Below are 19116 nucleotides of genomic sequence, written 5' to 3' on the forward strand. Positions count from 1 at the left end.
TGACCAGAATTGTATTAGTGATCGCATCTCTGGCTGAGTAACAAATTATCCCAAAACTTAGTTGTTTATAAGAACAAGTATTTTTTAAATTTCTCTTTCTATGAGTCAGGGACCTGGACACGGCTTAGTGGGTCCTCTGCCCAGGGTCTCTTACAAGACTGTGGTCATCTCAGGACTCAGCTGGGGGAGGCCCTGCCTCCAGGGTCACCAGTGGCTCAACAGGACTCCGCTCCTTGAGGGCCGTGGACCTGTCCACGGGGCAGCTCACAACGTGCTGCTGGCCTCCCTTGGAGTGAGCAAGACGGAAGTTCTTCTTCTGCAGTCTTAGAAGGGACAGTCCGCACTGTGGCTGTACTCTGCTCTCTAGAAGTGAGTGGCTGAGGAGGTGGGGTTTACGAGGGCGTAAAGCCTCTGGGAGGGAGGCCCCCACCGCCAGTGTGGAAGCATGTAGGGTGGCAGTGGGGCTTCCTCTTGGCCCCCTGCCTGCTCCCTGCAGTGATCACTGTTGAAGAATTTGGGGTGTATTTTTTCCGTGCATGACAAAAGTAAACAGACACACTGCCCTCAGCAATTTGAGAACAGTGGTGCCGACCTGTGTCTGAGCCTGTGCTGTGGCCTGGCCACACTGTTCTCTGTTCCTCTCCGCCCACGGGGCCGTCACACAGCCGGGTGAGGGTGCCTATGCTCCATACTGAGGAGGGCGGGTGCCCCTCCACCAGTGTGAGCACCACAGGCCGACTGGCCTGTTCCTGGCCCAGACGCAGGGGTGAGGCCACAGGGACCACCTGACTGCTTTCATTTCTCCCTAAAGTAGTCATGCAAACACTTTCTGTAGCCCAGAGTTCCCACAGTGTACAGGTCACGGCTGCATGTTCTGATGCTCCCGGCATGGAGCCAGGGGGCTGAGTTTCTCTCTAGTTAGTTTATCTGCACCACTAAACACCCCATGTTGTTGCGAGTGCACTGAGTCCAGATTTTCACTAGTTAAGGATTAATGGTTCCCTGGAAGAGTTGAGGCCTCTGTTTTCTGTAGCACCTTGTCTGTTTCCATTAGCTCATAGGACTCATTCTGAGTGTTACCAGCTACAGTTTAATACTTAATATTTTAAATACTAATTTAAAATACAGTGGCAGTAACGTGGTCACATATGCAGCATATCTCAGAATGGTTCCAGGGATAGAGCAATGTCTCTGTGGTGTATCTGACCCTCGAGAGCCCTATCTGGAGTCTGGGTTAGTTCAGTACAGCTGAAAGGTCTGACCGGATTGCATCCTGACATTCAGAAAGGCCAACCAGGCTTCTCTGAAATGGACTTGTTTAGAGAGTCCAGTGTGTTCTTCCGAGAACTGAGCAGTGGGACGGCTCTACTGGCCTCTCTCCCCAGCCCTGAGGGGAGTGCTGTGTCTCCTTTTCCTTCCAGAGACAGTCCAACGCCTCTCAGACTCTCTGTGACATCATCAGGCTGGGCAGAGAGCAGGCCAGTCAGCTGCAGGAGGCCCCGGAGCCAGACCCCCTCCTCACAGTGCTGGAGTCGTGAGTGCTGGCTGCATTGCGGGTGCCTGGCTGGGTGGGGTGGGGTCTTTCTGAGCATGAGGAGGCCTCCAAGCCCTGCCCGGAGCACAGGCAGATACTGCAGATGCCCAGATTCTGATGAGCTGGCTGTGAAGTACTCCCATCTAGTTAACCTGATGAGCCTGTTTCTCATGGGAGGAGGGGTCTCTAGGGGACCCCTGGCATGTGTAGTGACTCTAGGCCAGCAGGGGCAGGAGCGTCGTGAGAACCCTGGGTGCCCAGCCTGAAGCCCAAGCGAAGCCGCTCGAGTTTTAGGGTGTTGCTCGTTTATAGAGAGGAGAGGCGGTCCTTTGGACGCTGGCCTGTGTGTCTGCTCCAGCAGCAGTGACCTCTGTGTGTGTCTGACAGGCAGGACTGTGTGGAGCAGCTTCTGAAGAACATGTTTGATGGAGACCAGACTGAGAGCTGCCTCGTTAGTGGGACTCAGGTGTTACTTACCTTGCTGGAAACAAGGCGGGCTGGGTGAGTGTCTCGCATGAGAGCTTGAATATGATGAGTGGTCTGGGTGTGTGGGGTTTTTAACTAATTGTTAATGATGGGTAGACTCTCTTTCTTGAAAAGATAAACTTACAGCTCCTTGACCTTTGGCGTCAGTCATGTTCCTGCCTCAGGCCGAAGGTACCCAATGTCGCCAGCTTACAAGGTGTTTATAGATGTATCTGTGGAATAGGTATGAACAGTGGGTTTCCCCATAGACTGTCCCAGTGTGTGATGTGTGTAAATGTGGTGTGGGGTGTGTGTGTGTGTGTGTGTGTGTGTGTGTGTTTGTGTGAGTGGTTTTTGTATGTACATGCCAATGTGTGGGGGTGTGGGCTGCGAGGTGTGTGTGTGTGTGTGTGTGTGTGTCTGATCTGTTCTGTCCCGTCATGTGGTGTGGTAGTCGCCTGTCTCCCAGGGTGACTAGTTCTCTTATTTCTTCTGGAGGGGACTTCATTGAAGCTCCCAGCACTGATAAACTGCACTTTAAAAATTAAAAAAAAAAAAAAAAAAGCAATAGGGATACCTGGGTGGCTCAATAGGGATACCTGGGTGGCTCAGTCAGTTAAGTATCCAACTCTTGATCTCAGCTCAGGGTCTTGATCTCGGGGTCTTGATCTCTGGGTCATGAGATTAAGCCCCGCATTGGGCTCCATCCTAGGCATGAAGCCTATTTAAAAAATAATAACAATAAAAAAGGGCACCTGGGTGGCTCAGTTGGTTAAGCATCTGACTTTGGCTCAGGTCATGATCTCGCGGTCTGTGAGTTCAAGCCCTGCATTGGGCTCCGCGCTGACGTTGGGCTCTGTGCTGACAGCTCAGAGCCTGGATCCTGCTTGGGATTCTGTCTCCCTCTCTCTCTGCCCCTCCCCTGCTTGTGCTCTGTCTCTCTCAAAAATAAACATTTTAAAAAATTTAAAAAAACAACAACAACAACCAAAGAATAAGAAGTGACAAGAAATTGAGTTAATCTTGGTATGGTATTAGTAGCAGTTTTTGGCTCTCTTTCTCTGGGATCCAATACAGATCTATTAGTTTATTACCTAAAAATAGAATTATAACATTATCATTGTTTTCTCTAGTTAGACAATCAGGATATTGATTTTTTTAATGTTTATTTTGAGAGAGAGAGTGAGAAAGCACATACATGCTCAGGGAGGAGCAGAGAGAGAGAGAGGGAGAGAGAGAATCTCAAGCAGGCCCTGCAGTGTCAGTGCAGAGCCTGATCTGGGGCTCGATGCCACCAATCATGAAATTGTGACCTGAGCCCAAGTTGGACGCTTAACTGACTGAGCCACCCCGGTACCCCAAGAATGCTGATTTTTTTTTCTTTCAATCTTTGTGAATCCTGGAAGCCTGGGCCTTTTCTGTAGGATGTGGGGGTTCTTCTCAAGGCCTCTCCCAACCTTGCCTGCAGTAAAGGGACAGCATGGAAATGAGACATAAAAACAGAGATGAGCCAGCTGATTCTTTTTTTTTCTTTTTTTGTATTTAAAATGTTTTTCTATAATGGTCACGTATTACTTTTATAACTGGAAAAAGCATTTAAATAAAGATCTCAGAGAAATTAGTTTGAAAAAGCTGGAGGGACGATGTGGAGTCCTGTCTCCTGTTTTTCAATCAAGGAGTAGGAACAATGGTGAATTTTCCAAAACCAGAGGTGGGGGCCAGAGGTAGGTCCGGTGCGTGTGAGATGCCACCAGCCCCGTGGGGGTGAGGAGGCTGTCCTTGGCCATCACCTGGGAATGTTTTCTAAAGGCCACTGTTGCTTTTCTCTTCTCTCTGCACCAGCCACCAAACCACTCTTGAGCCAATAGGTGGAGAAGTTGGGGGGCGAGGTGTGACAGAGGACGGGGGTGTATGCCCTGTGTCTCCATCTGCTGTCCTCATCCACAGGACAGAGGGCTTGGTGGACTCCTTTTCTCAGGGACTGGAAGGGCTGTGTACCGTCAGCAGCAGCATACTGCACGGCATTGAGCCACGACTGAAGGACTTCCACCAGCTTCTACTCAGCCCGCCAAAGGTGGGTGACCCTGAACAGCTGTTAGGTCCCTATGCAGGCATTATAGGCAGGATGATTTGCAAGTAGACCACCAGACATCCCAACTTGAGAGCCACCAGACAGATCCCAGAGGCATGTTTCCATACCCTCATCTGCTGAATGTCCGTCTCTTCTCTGAGGTAAGGCTGGGTGGGGAGGACATTTTGCAGCCCCCCAGATGACTCTTGCACTCTGAAATAGGGGCCGTCTGAGAGCCCAAGTTTACTGTAGGTCTGGCCTCCAAGTCAGGGGTACCTGGCCAATGGTCAGGGAAAATCCCAGGGGAGGCCTGTGCTCAGCTCAATAGCTCCAGGCAGCACTTGGGTCACACGGAGAAGGGCTCAGTCGCTTAGCCACCATGGAGCTCACTGTGGAGCCCCTCTCCTCTGTCAGGGCCCCTTTCCCTTTCCTTGGTGCTTCGTAGCACCTACTATGATCTGTTGCACTATGAAGGCAGGGATTCTGGAACATTTCATTAATGAAACATTACGCTGTGTGTGTGTGGGGTCAGAGAACCCTGGCATCCAATCTGATGAGGCCAACTGTTACTTGTCTCCTTCAAGTATGTTCATGGAGTGTCTGTTAGCTCGGTGTCCTGACACGGTGTCCCCCAGAGAGCTGGCCCCATGTTGGACATGTCTCATAACCTGACATGCACATGTCTTTGCTTGGTTTGCTGGGACCAGAGAGCCCTGGGCTTCTGGGGACAGTAGACCACCATTACTTACTGTTTTGTGAGGCCCTGAAGGGAGTGGTGGGGTCCCTAACCCTGCTGACACCTTATTTCCTCTTATAGGCAACACTGGCTTGAGGAACCTCCGCACACACATCGTATGCCTCCCCAGGCTGAGCCGCTTCACGGAGTAGTGGCCTGGCCCTTTGAGCAGTTAGCACCAGAGCTAAGAGAAGCCAGTAGCGGCCATCCATGCTGGTTGCAGGTCTCTAACTGGGTGGTGCTCTTGTGTTTGTAGAAAAAAGCGATCCTGACCACCATTGGCGTGCTGGAGGAGCCTTTGGGGAATGCCCGTCTGCACGGGGCCCGCCTCATGGCTGCACTGCTGCACACGAACACGCCCAGCATCAACCAGGAACTCTGCCGGCTCAACACCATGGGCTTACTGCTGGTAAGTGGGCGCTCCTGCCAGCCCTGGGTGGCTCTCTGCGTGTCTTGCACTGTCAGCAGGGGGGTGGGCAGACAGGGCAGGTGCACTGGGCGGGGGTCTGTCAGGGGCAGGCATTTGGACCTCAGTATCCAGACAAGGTTCTGCCCGGAACAAGCATAGTCTGTATAGAGAAACCATTTCCCAGACCTGTCGCAGGGTTGACCGCACAGGTCGCTGGTGAAGCACACCGAGTGACCGTGGGATAGGCCTTGGTGTAGGCGTACAGAGAACTGCCCCGAAAGCAGAGGGCAGATTTCTAATCCACTGTGAGGGACTGGGGTAATACAGTCCATCCCCTTCCTGTTTTCTCCCCAAGATAGAATTTTTATTATAGCTCTCCGACATAAAACGTCCTGAAAGAGCAAATCCTGGTCACTCACAGTAGAAGGCCACCCTAGCAGCTCTTGCCCAGGCCAGTGGGAAGTGGTCCTCTCTTCAGCAGATACCTCTCTGGTGCCTGCGGGAGACAGGCAGGCAGGGATAGCAGAGCAGCACTGGCTGTGGGCAGCAGGCTCCGCCACGGAAGGTGGGTGCTGATGGGGAGGGCGCCCCCTGGGTGTGCGCCGTTAACACATGGGGTCTCGGTCTCCCTCTTCCCTTCTGCCTTGCCTTAGGGCCTCTACTCCCAGAGAACTGAAATCTTTTCTAATTTAAATTCTTATCCCAGGGGCACCTGGGAGGCTCAGTCAAGCATCAGACTTTGGCTCAGGTCATGATCCCGCGGTCCGGAGTTCAAGCCCCGTGTTGAGCTCTGTGCTGACAGCTCAGAGCCTGGATCCTTCCTGCTTTGGATTCTGTGTCTCCCTCTCTCTCTGCCCCTCCCCTGCTCCTGCTCTGTCTCTGTCTCTCTCTCAAAAATAAACGTTAAAAAAAAATTCTCATCCCAGAAGGGGGCAGCCTTGGAACTAGGCCTGAAGTACTGACTATATCTCAGTTTCTTACAGGGTTTGGGAGTCAGCTGGGCATTGCTGTGCTGAAATCCCAGATACGGATCAGGGCTTCGTTTTTGAAAGACCTCCTTTCCTTTTCCTCTCTTCAAAAAAAGTGTCTCCCACCCCCCTTTTTTGCTTTTATTTTATTGTGGTAAAATATATATAACATAAAATTTATCATTTTTATAATTTGTAAGTGTATAATTCAGTAGAATTAAGTACATTCCCAATGTTATATAACCATTACCACTCTCTGTTTCTGCAACTTTCTCATCTTCTGAAACAGAAACTTTGACCAGTAAGCAGTCTATCCCCTGCCCCTCCCCCTCCCCCAGCCACCACCATCTGCCTTCTGTCTCTCTTTTTTTTTTTTTTTTAATATTTTTTACATTTATTTATTTTTGAGAGAGACAGAGAGAGACACAGCACAAGTGGGGGAGGGGCAGAGAGAGAAGGAGACACAGAATCCGAAGCAGGTTCCAGGTTTTGAGCTGTCAGGACAGAGCCCGACACGGGGCTCAAACTCACAAACCATGAGATCATGACCTGAGCTGAAGTTGGACACAACCAACTGAGCCACCCAGCCACCCTATACCTTCTGTCTCTTTGAGTCTGACTCTTGTAGGGACCTTACAGAAGTGGAACCACGCAGGATTTAGCCTTTTGTGTCCGGCTTATTTCACTCAGCAGTGTGTCCTCAAGGTTCATCCATGTGGTGGCACGTGGCAGGATTTCCGTCCTTTTTGAAGCTGAATAATATTCCATTGTGTGAAGTGACCACATTGTGTTTGTCCAGAGCCATTAGTTGATAGACACTTGGGTTACTTCCAGTTTTGGGCTGTTTTGAATACGCTGCTGTGAACATGGGTGTGCCCGTATCTCTTCTGAGTGTGTACCAAGAAGTGGGATTGGCGGGTCGTACAGTAATTCTACGCGTCTGTTTGAGGAGGCAGCAGGTTACCGTAGTAGCTGCCCCATTTTACCGGCAGCGTCCTCACCGGTGTGGCAGGCACATTGTCACTCTCCTTGCCAGTGCCTCCTCCCTGGCCTGCGGGACCAGAGAGTCACAGGCAGACTGCTGTCCCCACCCTGGTCCAGGGGAAGGACACAGCCATCCTCTAGGCTTGGCTGGGGTTTGGGCCTCACTGGGTTCCCTCGGGGAGTGTCCACCTCTCGATTTCACATCCCTTCCTGAACAGAGTCCCTGGGTGTTTGAGAATTTAATGTACTTCCAGTAACTCATGGGTCAAGACAAAATCGTAAAGGCAGAATAATAAACATTTACATAGCAAAATGTGTATCATGTACTTGAAGTGGATACCACAGGAAAAGTACGCTTGGGAAAGAAAAAAGGCTAAAAAGTAATGAGTTAAACTTCTAAGTTAAGGACAAAAAGATAAGCCCAGCACAGGGTGTGTTCAGATGAGAGCAGAGATTGATGAGACAGAAGGGCGGGTGGCCCTTTGTCAAGGTTCCAAACAGAGAGACCATCTCAAGGGGGTACCGTCAGCACCCGCCTGGCCACCCACGTGGTCAGGGGACAGCGTGTGGGAACGGTGCACTACCACGACAGCGATCCCCTCGCCTCCGTGGTCCTGCTGCCGGGAGAAAACCCGTCCAAGGACTTTCCTCTGTCCTCTGTTTACCCAGGACCTGTTTTTTAAGTACACCTGGAATAACTTCCTGCACTTCCAAGTGGAACTATGCATAGCCGCTATTCTCTCCCATGCTGCCCGCGAGGACAGGGCAGAAGCCAGTGGACTGGAGGGCAGGGCGGAGCTTCTGCCCGGAAGCGGGGACCCAGAGGCCCCCCCGCCTGCTGCCAGCCGCCCTGAGAACACAATGGTGACCCACGTAAGTCCAGCCAGCGTCCTGTGTGTTGCTGTGCGCCCTTCCTGTCGCTGCGAGCTGAGCCCCGCCCTGTGTGGATATCCGCACTGTGGCTGCCCCCTAAGCCTCCCGTGACGTGGGTGCGCTGCCCTCCCTCCACTGTGAGACAAAGAGTCATGGAGAAAGTGTCCCTGTTTGCCAGGGAGCCGAGGGCCGGGCCCTGCGGTGGGGCCACGCTCACCAGAGGGGGCCAGAGCATCTGGATGCAGCCCCGGGGTCTGCTGCCGTCATGACAAGGCCGTGAAGGAAAGTGTGCAGGAAAGAGAATGTGTCGAAGTCTCAGGGGAAAACATTCTGGGGTTGTGGACCCTGTGAAAGGAAAGTCTTGCCTTTTTCTTGGCACTTCCATGCTGGCCCATGAGTGTCTCACGGGAGTCTCCTCTCTGGGACTGCCCATAGCTCTTGCCTGGTGTCCGTGTCTGTGTCTCCTCTGCCCTAAACAGCTGACAAGAGCGATGTTAACAAGTGTTTGTTGAGGAGGAGAGGAAACAGGTGTGTGGGTGGGTGGGTGCCATGAGGAGGTGGGCACGGTCACTTCTTCTTGAGTCGGGGAGCCCACTGGTTCGTGCTTCCCTGGGGAGGCTGGGGGCTGCGGGGGTGGGGGTGGGGGACGATTCTGACCCTCAGGCTGGCTGTGAGGCTCAGACAGGAGGGACACAAGTGTCTGACCAGAGAGGCCTGCGTCGTGCAGGCCTGAGCTGGACAGCAGCCCAGGGGGTACACAGCTGGGGGCAGGTGCCTTGACACCAGTGAGTGAGGGACCCTCACCCAGATGAGGAGGCCCTGTATGGAGTGGGGTGTGAGGTGGGTCCAAGAACACATGCAGAGGCATAGGAAATGGCGTCCAGGCCCAGAGGCCAGAGGAGGCACTTGGGCCCAATCCTTGCTTCTGGACAGAGAAGGTGGGAGGCGGCCAAGGGGAAGGAGCGGAGCTGGGTGGCCCTATGGGGCCCGGGCAGCACCTTTGCTCCTGTTTGGACTGTAGGGAGGCATTGGGGACGTTGCGCTGATGTGCCTGCTTGCTGCCAGCCTAACCCACACGGTCCAGGGTCGGGTAGAGGGTAGTGTGCAGCCCTGCAGACCCTGACTGGGGTCACCTGTCCCCTTAGCTGTTCCAGAAGTGCTGCCTGGTCCAGCGGATCCTGGAGGCCTGGGAAGCCAATGATCACGCACAGTAAGGACCCACGGGAGCTGTAGGGGGTACCCCAGGGGCTGGTGTGCGGCTCTGGTGGGGAACCTGGAAGTGCTGGCCAGGGAGGGGCAGGCCTAGGGTGCCCAGGAGAGACAGGCAGAGCCACTCTTCTCCTTGCCCCACCCGGCCTGTCAGCAGGGACCCCAGCCTTCCACTCACAGTGTGTCCTCAGTCCTCCCATCTCCCCATCCCCGCCACCAGCTGCTTCTCCTGCTAAGCCCTGAACCCTCAGCAGTGCATCTGGGCTACTTCCTGCTTTCTCTCCTGCCCCACTGGCCTCTCGCGCCCTGAGCAGCTGGGATCTTTTTGAAACACACAGATGGTCTTCCCACTGCCTAAGTCTCAACCATCCAGGTCCCTGTGTGGGCTGCCCCTGCCCACAGCCCTGCCCACACCCTGCCGTCGCTCCACCCTGCCCACTGCTGCTTCTGGGGGGCCTCTGATCTCACCCGCTTCATGGCTCGCATCCTGCTGTTACCCCACCAGGTTGTGTCCTCTGCAGAATACGTGCAACATGTGGGACGGGGTCATCTGTCCTTCCTTGGGTCTGGCCCACGTGATACCACTGAAGCCCCATGGGCAGCTTGCTCTTGTCCCTCTTGTGCACTGGTGCACACGGTGCCTGTCACGGTGGGTGGCTCACTCCTTTCAATGAGGGGCCCACGATGCCACAGAGGCTGGGACTCACAGCAGGCTGCACACAGGCCTCCCCGCGGGCCTGTCCCTCCAGGCTCCCTCCTGACCCCTTCCTCTGCCAGGCTGGGCTCACTGACTCAGGAGCCCACCTTTGCTTCCTCTTCTGGGCACCGTCAGGCTTTTAGGACAGAGAACATGGTCGAAAGTGACTTTGTCCCCTCTGAGCATTTAACGCCTTCCTAGCACAAGGGGCTTTAAAGATTTGCCCTTGTGTTGGGTCACGCATGTGACGGAGGAGAGGTTGAACGTGAAGCTGTGTGTGCTTGGCAGCGTGGGGTAGGAAGGTGGACGGAAGCCGGGACTCAGGCCTTAGAGTGTGTAGAACTCAGCAAAGGAGGCAGTTTGCAGACCCGGGGAGCCAGGCAGCGACAGGCCAGCTCCCAGCCACTGCCAATGTGGAGCAGCCCCTGCCTGGCTCTGGGTCCCAGTCCCGTGTCCGTTCTTGACTCCCCTTGCCCTCCCCTGCCACCCACCGCTGGTCAGCACCCGTGGCAGGAATGCACTGTACTGGGGTCTCTGAACCTCTTCTGCCCCACTGGGTGTTCCTTCGGGTCAGCCGGCTCTGGGTGGAGCTGGAAGGGCCTCTGGGAGCCAGGACAGGGCAGAGGTGTCTGCATGTGGGCTGAGGGGCGCAGCATCGGACCAGCCCTGCGGGGTGGGCAGAGGCCCACCAGGCCCTGCTGGTATGCAGGCCCCATGGCTGCCTCGGTTTCTGGTCTCTACGTTGGGGGTAGGAGCGGTGTCTGCCTCATTAGCACTCCTTGTAGTGAGATTGGAGTGATTGGCTGGCCTGTAGCAGGTGCTCTGGAAAAATAAGTGTCCTGCAGGTGGGATTCGTGGGGTGAGGGGAGTGGGGGGGACAGGGAGGGCTGGGAGCAGGGGCGAGGCCAGGGCCCTGATGGACACAGTGAAGAAAACCTAGTGGTCCCCTGATGCTGCCCTTCACTTTCAGGGCAGCGGGTGGCATGAGGAGAGGCAACATGGGCCACCTTACCCGGATTGCCAATGCGGTGGTACAGAACCTGGAGAGGGGCCCCATGCAGACCCACATCAGCGAAGTCATCCGAGGTGAGCCCGTCCTGCCCTTGTTGCCCTCCTGGCAGCAGGAGCCCCGTTCTGGGTCTGCCCCCTGCCCCTTTCCTCAGTCCCCTGCCTCTGCCGCATCTCCTGCCTCTGTCCCCTGCCCCCTTCCACTGCCTCCTGCCCCCTGCTTCTGCTCTCTGTCCCCTGCCTCCTGCCTCTGCCATCTGTCTCCTGCCCTCTGCTCTCTGCTCTCTGCCCCCCGCCTATGCCTTCTGCCTCCTGCCCTCTGCCCCTTGCCCTCTGCCTCCGCCCCCTGCCTCTGCTCTCTGCCTCCTGCCCCCTGCTTTTGCTCTCTGCCTCCTGCCCTCTACCCCCTGCCTCTGCTCTTTGCCCCCTGCCCTCTGCCTATGCCTTCTGCCTCCTGCACCCTGCCCCCTGCCCCTTGCCCTCTGCCTCCCCCGCTGCCTCTGCCCTCTGCCTCCTGCCTCTGTCCCCTGCCTCTGCCCTCTCTCTCCTGTCCCCTGCTTCTGCCCCCTTTCCCTGCCCTCTGCCTCCTGCCCCCATCCTCTGCCCCCTGCCTCTGCCACCTGCCCCTGCCCTCTGCCTCCTTCCCCCTGCCTCTGCCCTCAGCCCCCTGCCTCTGCCCTCTGGCTTCCTACCCCCTGCCTCTGCCCCTTGCCCCCTGCCTCTGCACTCTGCTCCCTGCCTCTTGCCCCCCTGCCTCTGCCCTCAGCCCCCTGCCCCCGTCTCCTGCCCTCTGGCCCCCCTCAGCAGGCGGTAACTGCATTGGTACAGGACAGTCTGCTTGCTTTCCCACATGGGATCTTCTCTCAGGGTGGGCCTGGGTCCCAGGTGTCAGTTCTGTTGAACAGACCTCTGTGGAGGGCATCCTTGTGCCCAGCAGCCCTGTCAGGTGCCTGCACTCAGCAGCTCAGGTGTCAACAAGTTCTCCCCTGTGTCTGCTGCTCAGGGACCACCCGAGTCCCGCCCGAACACTGCCCTCCCGCTCCACAGTCCAGCTTGTCTCTGAACTCAGGCAGCTTTGCAGACCTTTCTAGCACCAGTCTGGGGAGCTGGGGAAGGTGGCCTCTCTTCTTGAAGAACAGGTTTTCGGACCTGAGCAGAGGCAGCCCCTCCTCTGGTCAGTCCTCCCCTCTGCCCTCAGCCTGAGACATCCGCCATCCTGGGCTTCTCCTGCCTCGGACTCCAGGGCCACCCCTGCCCCGACCTGGGGTCCCACCACCCACGCCCTCTCACATCCTGGCCGTGGTCTGCAACTCCTGGCCACCAGGCTTCCTGAGCAGAGCCGGGAGGGCCCAAAGGAGTCTTGCTTCAGACAGGAAGGTGGGCAGGTCAGAAGGGCCCGTGTGGCTCCCCTGGGGAGGACGATGCCCAGACCAGCCTGAAGAGCGTGCTGAGAGACACTGGGAGGTCAGGGCTGGACAGGTGGATGGAGTGCACTAGTGAGTCCAGGGAGCTGAAGGTGGGCAGAGGACAGGATCCCTCAAGGCCCTGGGGGCGGTGTTCACACCAGTTTCGTGACCAGGACCGTCTTCTCAGCCCCACGTGGGATGCTTGGGCGCAGTGGATGGTGTTTGCACAAAGGAGTGAACTCCATCTGGCAGGACCCCCACCGGTGCCGTGATCCTGGAGCATAGGGGGGTGCTAGGGTTCCTCCCCCATCGTGCAGCAGAGGAAGCTGTGCTGCCAGTGTTAGGTCAGCTCTGTGGCAGGTGTGGTCCCCGCCGGTTTAGACCGGTGGGCCTGCCACACTGGCTGCCTGGTTGTCCCTTCAGGGAGTCTCTGCTGTGGTCCCTATGGCACAGCGCCAGGGGTGAGTCCAGGAAGCTCTGGGTGGCCCTCCAGAATGGAAGCAGGGGAGTGTACTTGGTCGGTGGCCAACAGGCCGAGGTCCGGCACCTGTGACAAGGGTGTGTGGACCCAGGGAGGCTCCCTAGGAAGGGTGCAGTTTGGGGTGTGTGAGGTGAGCAAGGAGCTTTCTGCTGTGGTCTTCACTTGCTCTGGACTGTGACTCTTTCTGGGACTCTGACCTTTCCAGAAAACAGGCCCCCACAGGCCTGTGGGCTGCACTGAGGGGTTGGGGGGATGGGCGGAGAGGGAGATACAGCTGCAGTGGTATCCGCACGGCAGAGGGAGATCCGCACAGCAGTGGTCCCCATGCTCACTTCGCACCTGGGGGCTCCTGAGGTCGGCTTGTGTGCCAAGATGCCCGCTGAGCTCAGGCCCTCTCCTGTGAGCGCCTTCGAGGTCCTGCAGGACCCCTGGCTGCCTAGGCCTGCCTTCCGGTGGCCCTCAGGCGTCCCCTCTGGGCCCTCCATGCCTGAGCACAGTGGCGCTGTCCCAGGGCTAAGCAATGGTGCTCCCTTGCAGGGCTCCCTGCGGACTGCCGTGGGCGCTGGGAGAACTTCGTGGAGGAGACACTGGCGGAGACCAACCGCAGGAACGCTGTGGACCTGGTGAGGGGCTCAGCTGTTCCCGTGGCACGGCATCCGTTGGTGCTGCGGCCATGCCTTCCTGTCCGGTGGCGCGGCGGGGGGTGGGGGGTGGTGTGGTGTGGGGTGTGTGTGTGTGTGTGTGTGTGTGTGTGTCCGTCCGTCCACACGGCCCTGAATGCGTGCAGTGGTCTCTGCCTCTGTGTCCTGAACACCGACTTGTCCTGCCTCGGGCCCCAGTGGCCCCCTAAAGCCTCAGCAGAGCCGGCCTGGCCCCTTGACCCTTCCCTGTCCCCTCAGGAGCCCTAGTGTGTTCTCGAGGGCTCCTGATTCCCGAGGCCTGGTGTGCCCTACACCAAGGGGAGGGGCGAGGGGACAGCAGCCCCGGGGGCTCACGTCCACCCACTCTGGCTGTTTCAGGTAAGCACCCACCACCTTCACCCCTCGAGTGAGGATGAGGACATGGAGGGCGTTTTCCCTAATGAGCTGTCCCTGCAGCAGGTGCGTGTGGCCGCTCTGCACAAGCTCAGGCAGCCCTTCCCGCCCTTGGCAGCGCTCAGTCTCCAGGGCGTTGCCAGGCTGCTGCGGGAAACAGCCCAGGGGAGTGTGCTTGTCCCCACGCACCAGGCTCGAGCAGGGGAGGGGCCAGACGTGCAGCACCCTCGCCCCTTAATGAGGGGGGAACCCCCAGAGCCACATCGATGAGACCCTTGGGGACCCGGTGGATGACCTTTAAAGTAAACGAGGCTCTTTGGACGCGACCCTGCGTGCATGTCATCCGGTTGGGAGGACCCCGTGAAGCAGCAGAGTGAGCTTTTCTGGGAGCAGCTCCGTCTGAGGCCGCCTTGCGCCCCCCTCCCCGCCAGGCTTTCTCCGAGTACCAGGTCCAGCAGATGACAGCCACCTTTGTGGATCAGTTTGGCTTCAATGACGAGGAGTTTGCAGACCAGGATGACAGTGTCAAGTGAGCTCCCATCATGCTCTCTGGCCCCTAAACCATGTCCACCCCACCTGGGATCCTGTCACCTGGGTGCCTCCCTCCTGTCACCACATCCCACATTTGAGCCTTCACCATCTCCCACCACCTTGTCCCTCTTGGAAAGGAGCTGGGTTCTGCCCAGTGTGACCAGGTTCCAGGCCTGCAGGAGGGGCTGGGCTGCAACACCCTCTGGGGAGGCAGATTGTCACCGTGCAGACCGGGGACAGAGGGGCCTGGGTGGAAAACGAGTGAGTGTGAGGAGGGAGGCAGGACGGAGAGCTGCCCCCTTTGTCCGAGGCCCCCATTTACTTACACTCAAGGGGACAGGTGGATGTCCCCGGGGCATCAGGGCATGGATGGTTGCAGGACAAGCCCCAGGTGGCCCCATGCTGACCATGTCCCTTGTTGCTGCAGTGCTCCCTTCGACAGGATTGCTGAGATAAACTTCAGCATCGATGCTGACGAGGACAGTGTGAGTCCACAGCTCCATGCTCATTAGAAGTGGATGGGGACATTGGTGGGTGGGCAGTATGGGGACACAGGGCTGCTTTGTGGAGCCAAGCCCCCCATCCTGGGATCCCCCTGTCTGACTCAGCCCCTCTGGGAGCCCAACCCCCCATCCCATGCCCCCCCTGTCTGGCTCAGCCCCTCCCGGAGCCATTGCCACTATGTGGGTGATGTTGCCTGCAGCCCAGCGCAGCTCTGTTTGAGGCCTGCTGCAGTGACCACATCCAGCCTTTTGACGATGATGAGGAGGATGACATCTGGGAGGACAAGGAGACACACTGCACTGCCCGAGTGACGGCTAGAGCCAGGTGTGAGGCCCACCTGTCCTCCTCCAGCCTCCTGAGGCAGAGAGGTCCCAGAAGGCTGTGTGTGCACTCCCAGCCCCACGCCAGCCACGATGTTCTGGGTGCACAAGAGGGGACCCTCTGGGGCAGGCACCCCATGTTGGTGCTGGCTGGTGGCTGCTCTGACCATGTGTCTTTCCCCAGGTTTGGGGGCCCTCACACCTCAGAGAGCTGCTCAAAGAATGGCCTGGAGCGTGGAGGCCAGGACAGGAAGGAGGGCTTGGAAGCAGACAAGGATGTGGCTCTGGCAGATGCCCCTCTGGCCTCAGCCCAGAAGGAAGGTCCTCGCTTGGAGGGTGGCTCAGAAGGTAGATGCTGGGGACACAGGGTTCAGGCTGGGCAGGGGACTTGGGCAGGGACACAGGCCCTGGCCTGTGCACGGTGGTGGTGGTGGGGGGGTGTTCTGCCGTGGGCCTGCTGTCTGTTGTCTGCAGACTCTGTGCCCAAGCTTGCAGGTGATGCTCCAGAAGGCAGCAGTGTCCCCACAACCCCCGGCTGTGCCAATGCAGGATTGGTAGCAGATGCTTTGGCCCAGATCTTGGCTGCCCCCCTGCCCCCTGTCGAGGTCACTCTGCCACATTGCCATGGCTGGTGGCCGGCCGGTGTCCACTGGTCTTGTCGGGGAAGGCATGCCCTGCGGCACTTCTTGCGGAGCCCCAGGGCTGTGAAGGCAGGTGGGGCTCACCTGTGGGTCAGGGCTGCCTGGACGGCTGTGTCTCCCCCCAGCAGGCGCCTCGTGGGCAGTATTTGAGGAGACGGTGAACTCGCCAGTGCCGGTTCCAGGAGTGGCGGTGGATGTGGGTTCCGGCGTGTGGGCATCCAGCACCCCCAGCCCTTCGGCTTTGGAGGAAAAAGGCTGGGCCAAGTTCACCGACTTCCAGCCTTTCTGCTGGTGAGGTGGGGCGGGCCAGGAGGTCACCCCATCTGCCTCTGGGGGTGGCATCTCCCTGGCCGGGGCTCAGCCTTGCCTTCCACAGCTCCGAGTCGGGGCCCAGGTGCAGCTCCCCGGTGGACACGGGCCACGGCGGTGCCCAGGATAGCCTGACCCAGGGCCCAGAGAGGACCCGTGAGTAGGAGGGGCTCTGAGCACAGGCAGTGGGAGGATGTAGCCAAGACCCCACTGTGGCTCCCTGTCCCCCTGGTGATACTGGGGTTTGCACATCTCCCAGAGGGCCCAGAGGGCCCCTCCCAGAGGGCATAGGGCGGGTAGCCCTCGGGGTGTGCATGTCACTGGCCTGCACCCATCTGTGCTGCCAGGGCCTCTGGTGGACAGTGAGGGCCTTCCCAACCCAGGCCAGTCTCCCCAGGCCTTGCTTTCTCCATGCAGGTCACCTGAGTGCACTGTGCCACCTCAGTGGCCGTTATGGGGCCTGTTTAAGGTCCTTGACCCTGTGCCCCTCATCAGACAGGCTTGGAAGCTCCACAGGGTATCAGAGCCACACCGAGAGGGAGTTGGAAGTCACAGGGCTAAGTGGGGGCCCTCCTGGCCTGGGGGAGGAGAGCCCCTTTGTACAGTTCCTGTAAATACACAGATGCACGTGTGGGCTTAAGGACCCTGAGACCGCGCCCTGCGGCCCCTCCGTCCTCAGCTCCCTATCCTGTAGTAGGCCCAGCTTCCCCATGTGCCTGGAACGCGTGTGTCACCAGGAAGGCCCCCCCAGTGGTTTCCGACAACACTGAGGACGAGCAGAAGATGGCAGGTGCCTTGGAGACTGTCAGCATGGGTCCCAGCCGGGAGACCCCCCTGCTGCCTGCGTCAGTCCCCAGGTGTGCAGGGTCCCTAGGTCCCCAGCACTCTGCTCACCTAATGCCCTGCTGGCCCTGTGACCCTGAGGATGCTGACTTTTGGGGGGGGGGGGGGGGGTAGGGATGCCTGTTCGTCTAAGTGGAAGCTCGGGGTCAGGGATGCTTTCTTCACACAGGGAGAGCACAGGGGCTGAATGTCCCGCCTTGGGGACTTGTGGATGGGGCTGCCCCAGATGGTGGGGAGGGGCCGTGGCCTCTCAGGCAGGAGGGAGGGTCTCTGAGGACGTCCTTGGGTCACAGGAGTCCTGACTGGGGGCATCCTCCCTGCAAGCTCCCCTGTACGCATCCCTCCTTCACCCACAGGAAGGCCCAGGCCTTTGGGATCCGTCATTGGATGGACAGACCCCTCCTGGCTGGGCATGGTGGGGAGGCAAGCTGCATAAGGAGCTGTGAAAATAGGGAACTGGGGGCCAGTGGGGCACTTGAAAGAGAAGGTGATGGTGGAGCTGAAGTTTACAGGGGCGAGGGGGGGGGGGGCAGTCCCCCAGCAGGAGAGGACAAGGACCAGATGTGTGACAGTGGGAACAGCCGTGGAGTCTCCTTCCCCCTACCCCCCAGCCCGCTGCCCCAGCCCTGGTGGTCCCGCAGGTTTGGGGCTCAGTCCATCCCATTGGTGGCGGTCCAGCTCTGGCTCACAGCATGCTCGTTCTCAGGACCCCAGACAATAAGGCCTGTCCCTCAGGGGGCACAGCTAGGAGCCAGCGGGGCCAGGCAAGGAGGCAGGGCCCCAGGCCCCTGAGTGGTGATCCTTGGGTTAAAGGCATACATGGTTCTTGAATGGGTTTAATTCCTTCTCAAAGTGCAGAATCATTGCAAGTCTCAAAGCCTCTTCCTCTTTTCCTAACTTCCCTGCCTAAGAACCAGCTTTGCTCTGAGAAGCAAATTATGTTCTGAAAGCAAGTGGGCCATTTCCGGAGCTGCCTGCAGGACTCTGGTCCCAGCCTGCCTGTGGGTGAGCCCTCAGGCTGTGCCCACCTAGGCCAACACCTGGTCACCAGGCTTTAATGTAGGGCGTTTCTTATGCTGCCCGTGGCTCCCCCACCCTCACCGGCTCCCAGGGGTCCTTGTACGGTTGGAACTGACCTTATATGTAATTGAAGCAAGCACTGGGCAGGTGTGGGCTGAATGGAGGAGCCATGGGCTCGCTCTCCTGGGCTGCAGCAAGAAGGGCTGTGAAGACCAGAGCCCGGCACTGGGGCTGGTGTCCTGAGGCCACTGGTTCTTGACCTTTCCAGTTACAGGAGGGACCATTTCTGGGCACATGGCCCATGGGCTGCCTTTTAAAAATTTTTTTTAACATTTATTTATTATTGAGAGACAGACACAGAGAGTGAGCAGGGGAGGGGTAGAGAGAGGCAGAGACACAGAATCTGAAGTAGGCTCCAGACTCTGAGCTGTCCGCACAGAGCCTGGCTTGAACTCACAAACTGTGAGATCATGACCTGAGCCGAAGTCAGACGCTCAGCCGACTGAGCCACCCAGGCGCCCCCCATGGGCTCTCTCAAGTGGGCTGGGTGTGGTGCAGTTAGTGAGGGTCGCTGGAAGTATTGAGGGGAGCATGTTGCATACCAGGGTGGGGGGTGGGGGGTGGGGGTGGGGAGCTGTCTGGAGAGAGACCAGCTCAGGGCAAGCACTACCTGGAAGGTCTGAGGTCTCGGTGGACAGGCAGGTGATCTCTGGTGTTTGTGGAACTTGGGTGGTGGTGGGGGGAGGGGGGGGCGCAGAACCACACTGGAACCCAGAGCCCAGGTAACTGGAGCCTGTGTCTGCCGTACAGGGCTGAGTGCACCGCCAGCACGCTGTCAGACCCCACCTCCCCTGCACCTGCAGAAGCAACCTTCCCTCCAGCTGTGGCTGTCCCCCCTGAGGCTGCTGTGGCGGCCACCACGGCGCCGGGCAAGGCCAGTCCCGCCCCAGCTGCCCTGCCAGTTGCTCCTGTGTTGAGCGGGGCGGTTCCAACAGGGCCCGTAGCGGCCATCACCACTGCAGCCCCATCCACATGCACAGCAGCCATCCTGGGGACAGCGACAAAAGACAGGT

General features: G+C 58.0%; 1 protein-coding gene across 10 annotated transcripts in view; it reads left to right on the forward strand.

Annotated features, from left to right (window-relative positions):
* PPP6R2 (protein phosphatase 6 regulatory subunit 2) overlaps nucleotides 1–19116 on the forward strand; it is a 49978-nt gene that overhangs the window by 29920 nt on the left and 942 nt on the right. For 2 of the 10 annotated variants that reach the window (XM_049626603.1, XM_049626613.1), the window contains 17 exons: nucleotides 1422–1534; nucleotides 1922–2035; nucleotides 3947–4073; nucleotides 5063–5215; nucleotides 7837–8040; nucleotides 9186–9250; nucleotides 10917–11032; nucleotides 13379–13464; nucleotides 13861–13941; nucleotides 14307–14404; nucleotides 14834–14891; nucleotides 15110–15234; nucleotides 15415–15578; nucleotides 15997–16162; nucleotides 16248–16336; nucleotides 16860–17037; nucleotides 18854–19114. In XM_049626603.1, coding sequence (XP_049482560.1) covers nucleotides 1422–1534; nucleotides 1922–2035; nucleotides 3947–4073; nucleotides 5063–5215; nucleotides 7837–8040; nucleotides 9186–9250; nucleotides 10917–11032; nucleotides 13379–13464; nucleotides 13861–13941; nucleotides 14307–14404; nucleotides 14834–14891; nucleotides 15110–15234; nucleotides 15415–15578; nucleotides 15997–16162; nucleotides 16248–16336; nucleotides 16860–17037; nucleotides 18854–19114 — 2198 coding nt within the window. Of the gene's footprint in view, nucleotides 1–112; nucleotides 1557–1921; nucleotides 2036–3946; nucleotides 4074–5062; nucleotides 5216–7836; nucleotides 8041–9185; nucleotides 9251–10916; nucleotides 11033–13378; nucleotides 13465–13860; nucleotides 13942–14306; nucleotides 14405–14833; nucleotides 14892–15109; nucleotides 15235–15414; nucleotides 15579–15996; nucleotides 16163–16247; nucleotides 16337–16859; nucleotides 17038–18853; nucleotides 19115–19116 lie in introns of those variants that run through there. The other 8 variants (XM_049626605.1, XM_049626607.1, XM_049626604.1 and 5 more) reach the window with 8 other exon arrangements.

The sequence above is a fragment of the Panthera uncia genome, chromosome B4 (genome assembly GCF_023721935.1).
Source record: "Panthera uncia isolate 11264 chromosome B4, Puncia_PCG_1.0, whole genome shotgun sequence".
NCBI lineage: Eukaryota > Metazoa > Chordata > Mammalia > Carnivora > Felidae > Panthera > Panthera uncia.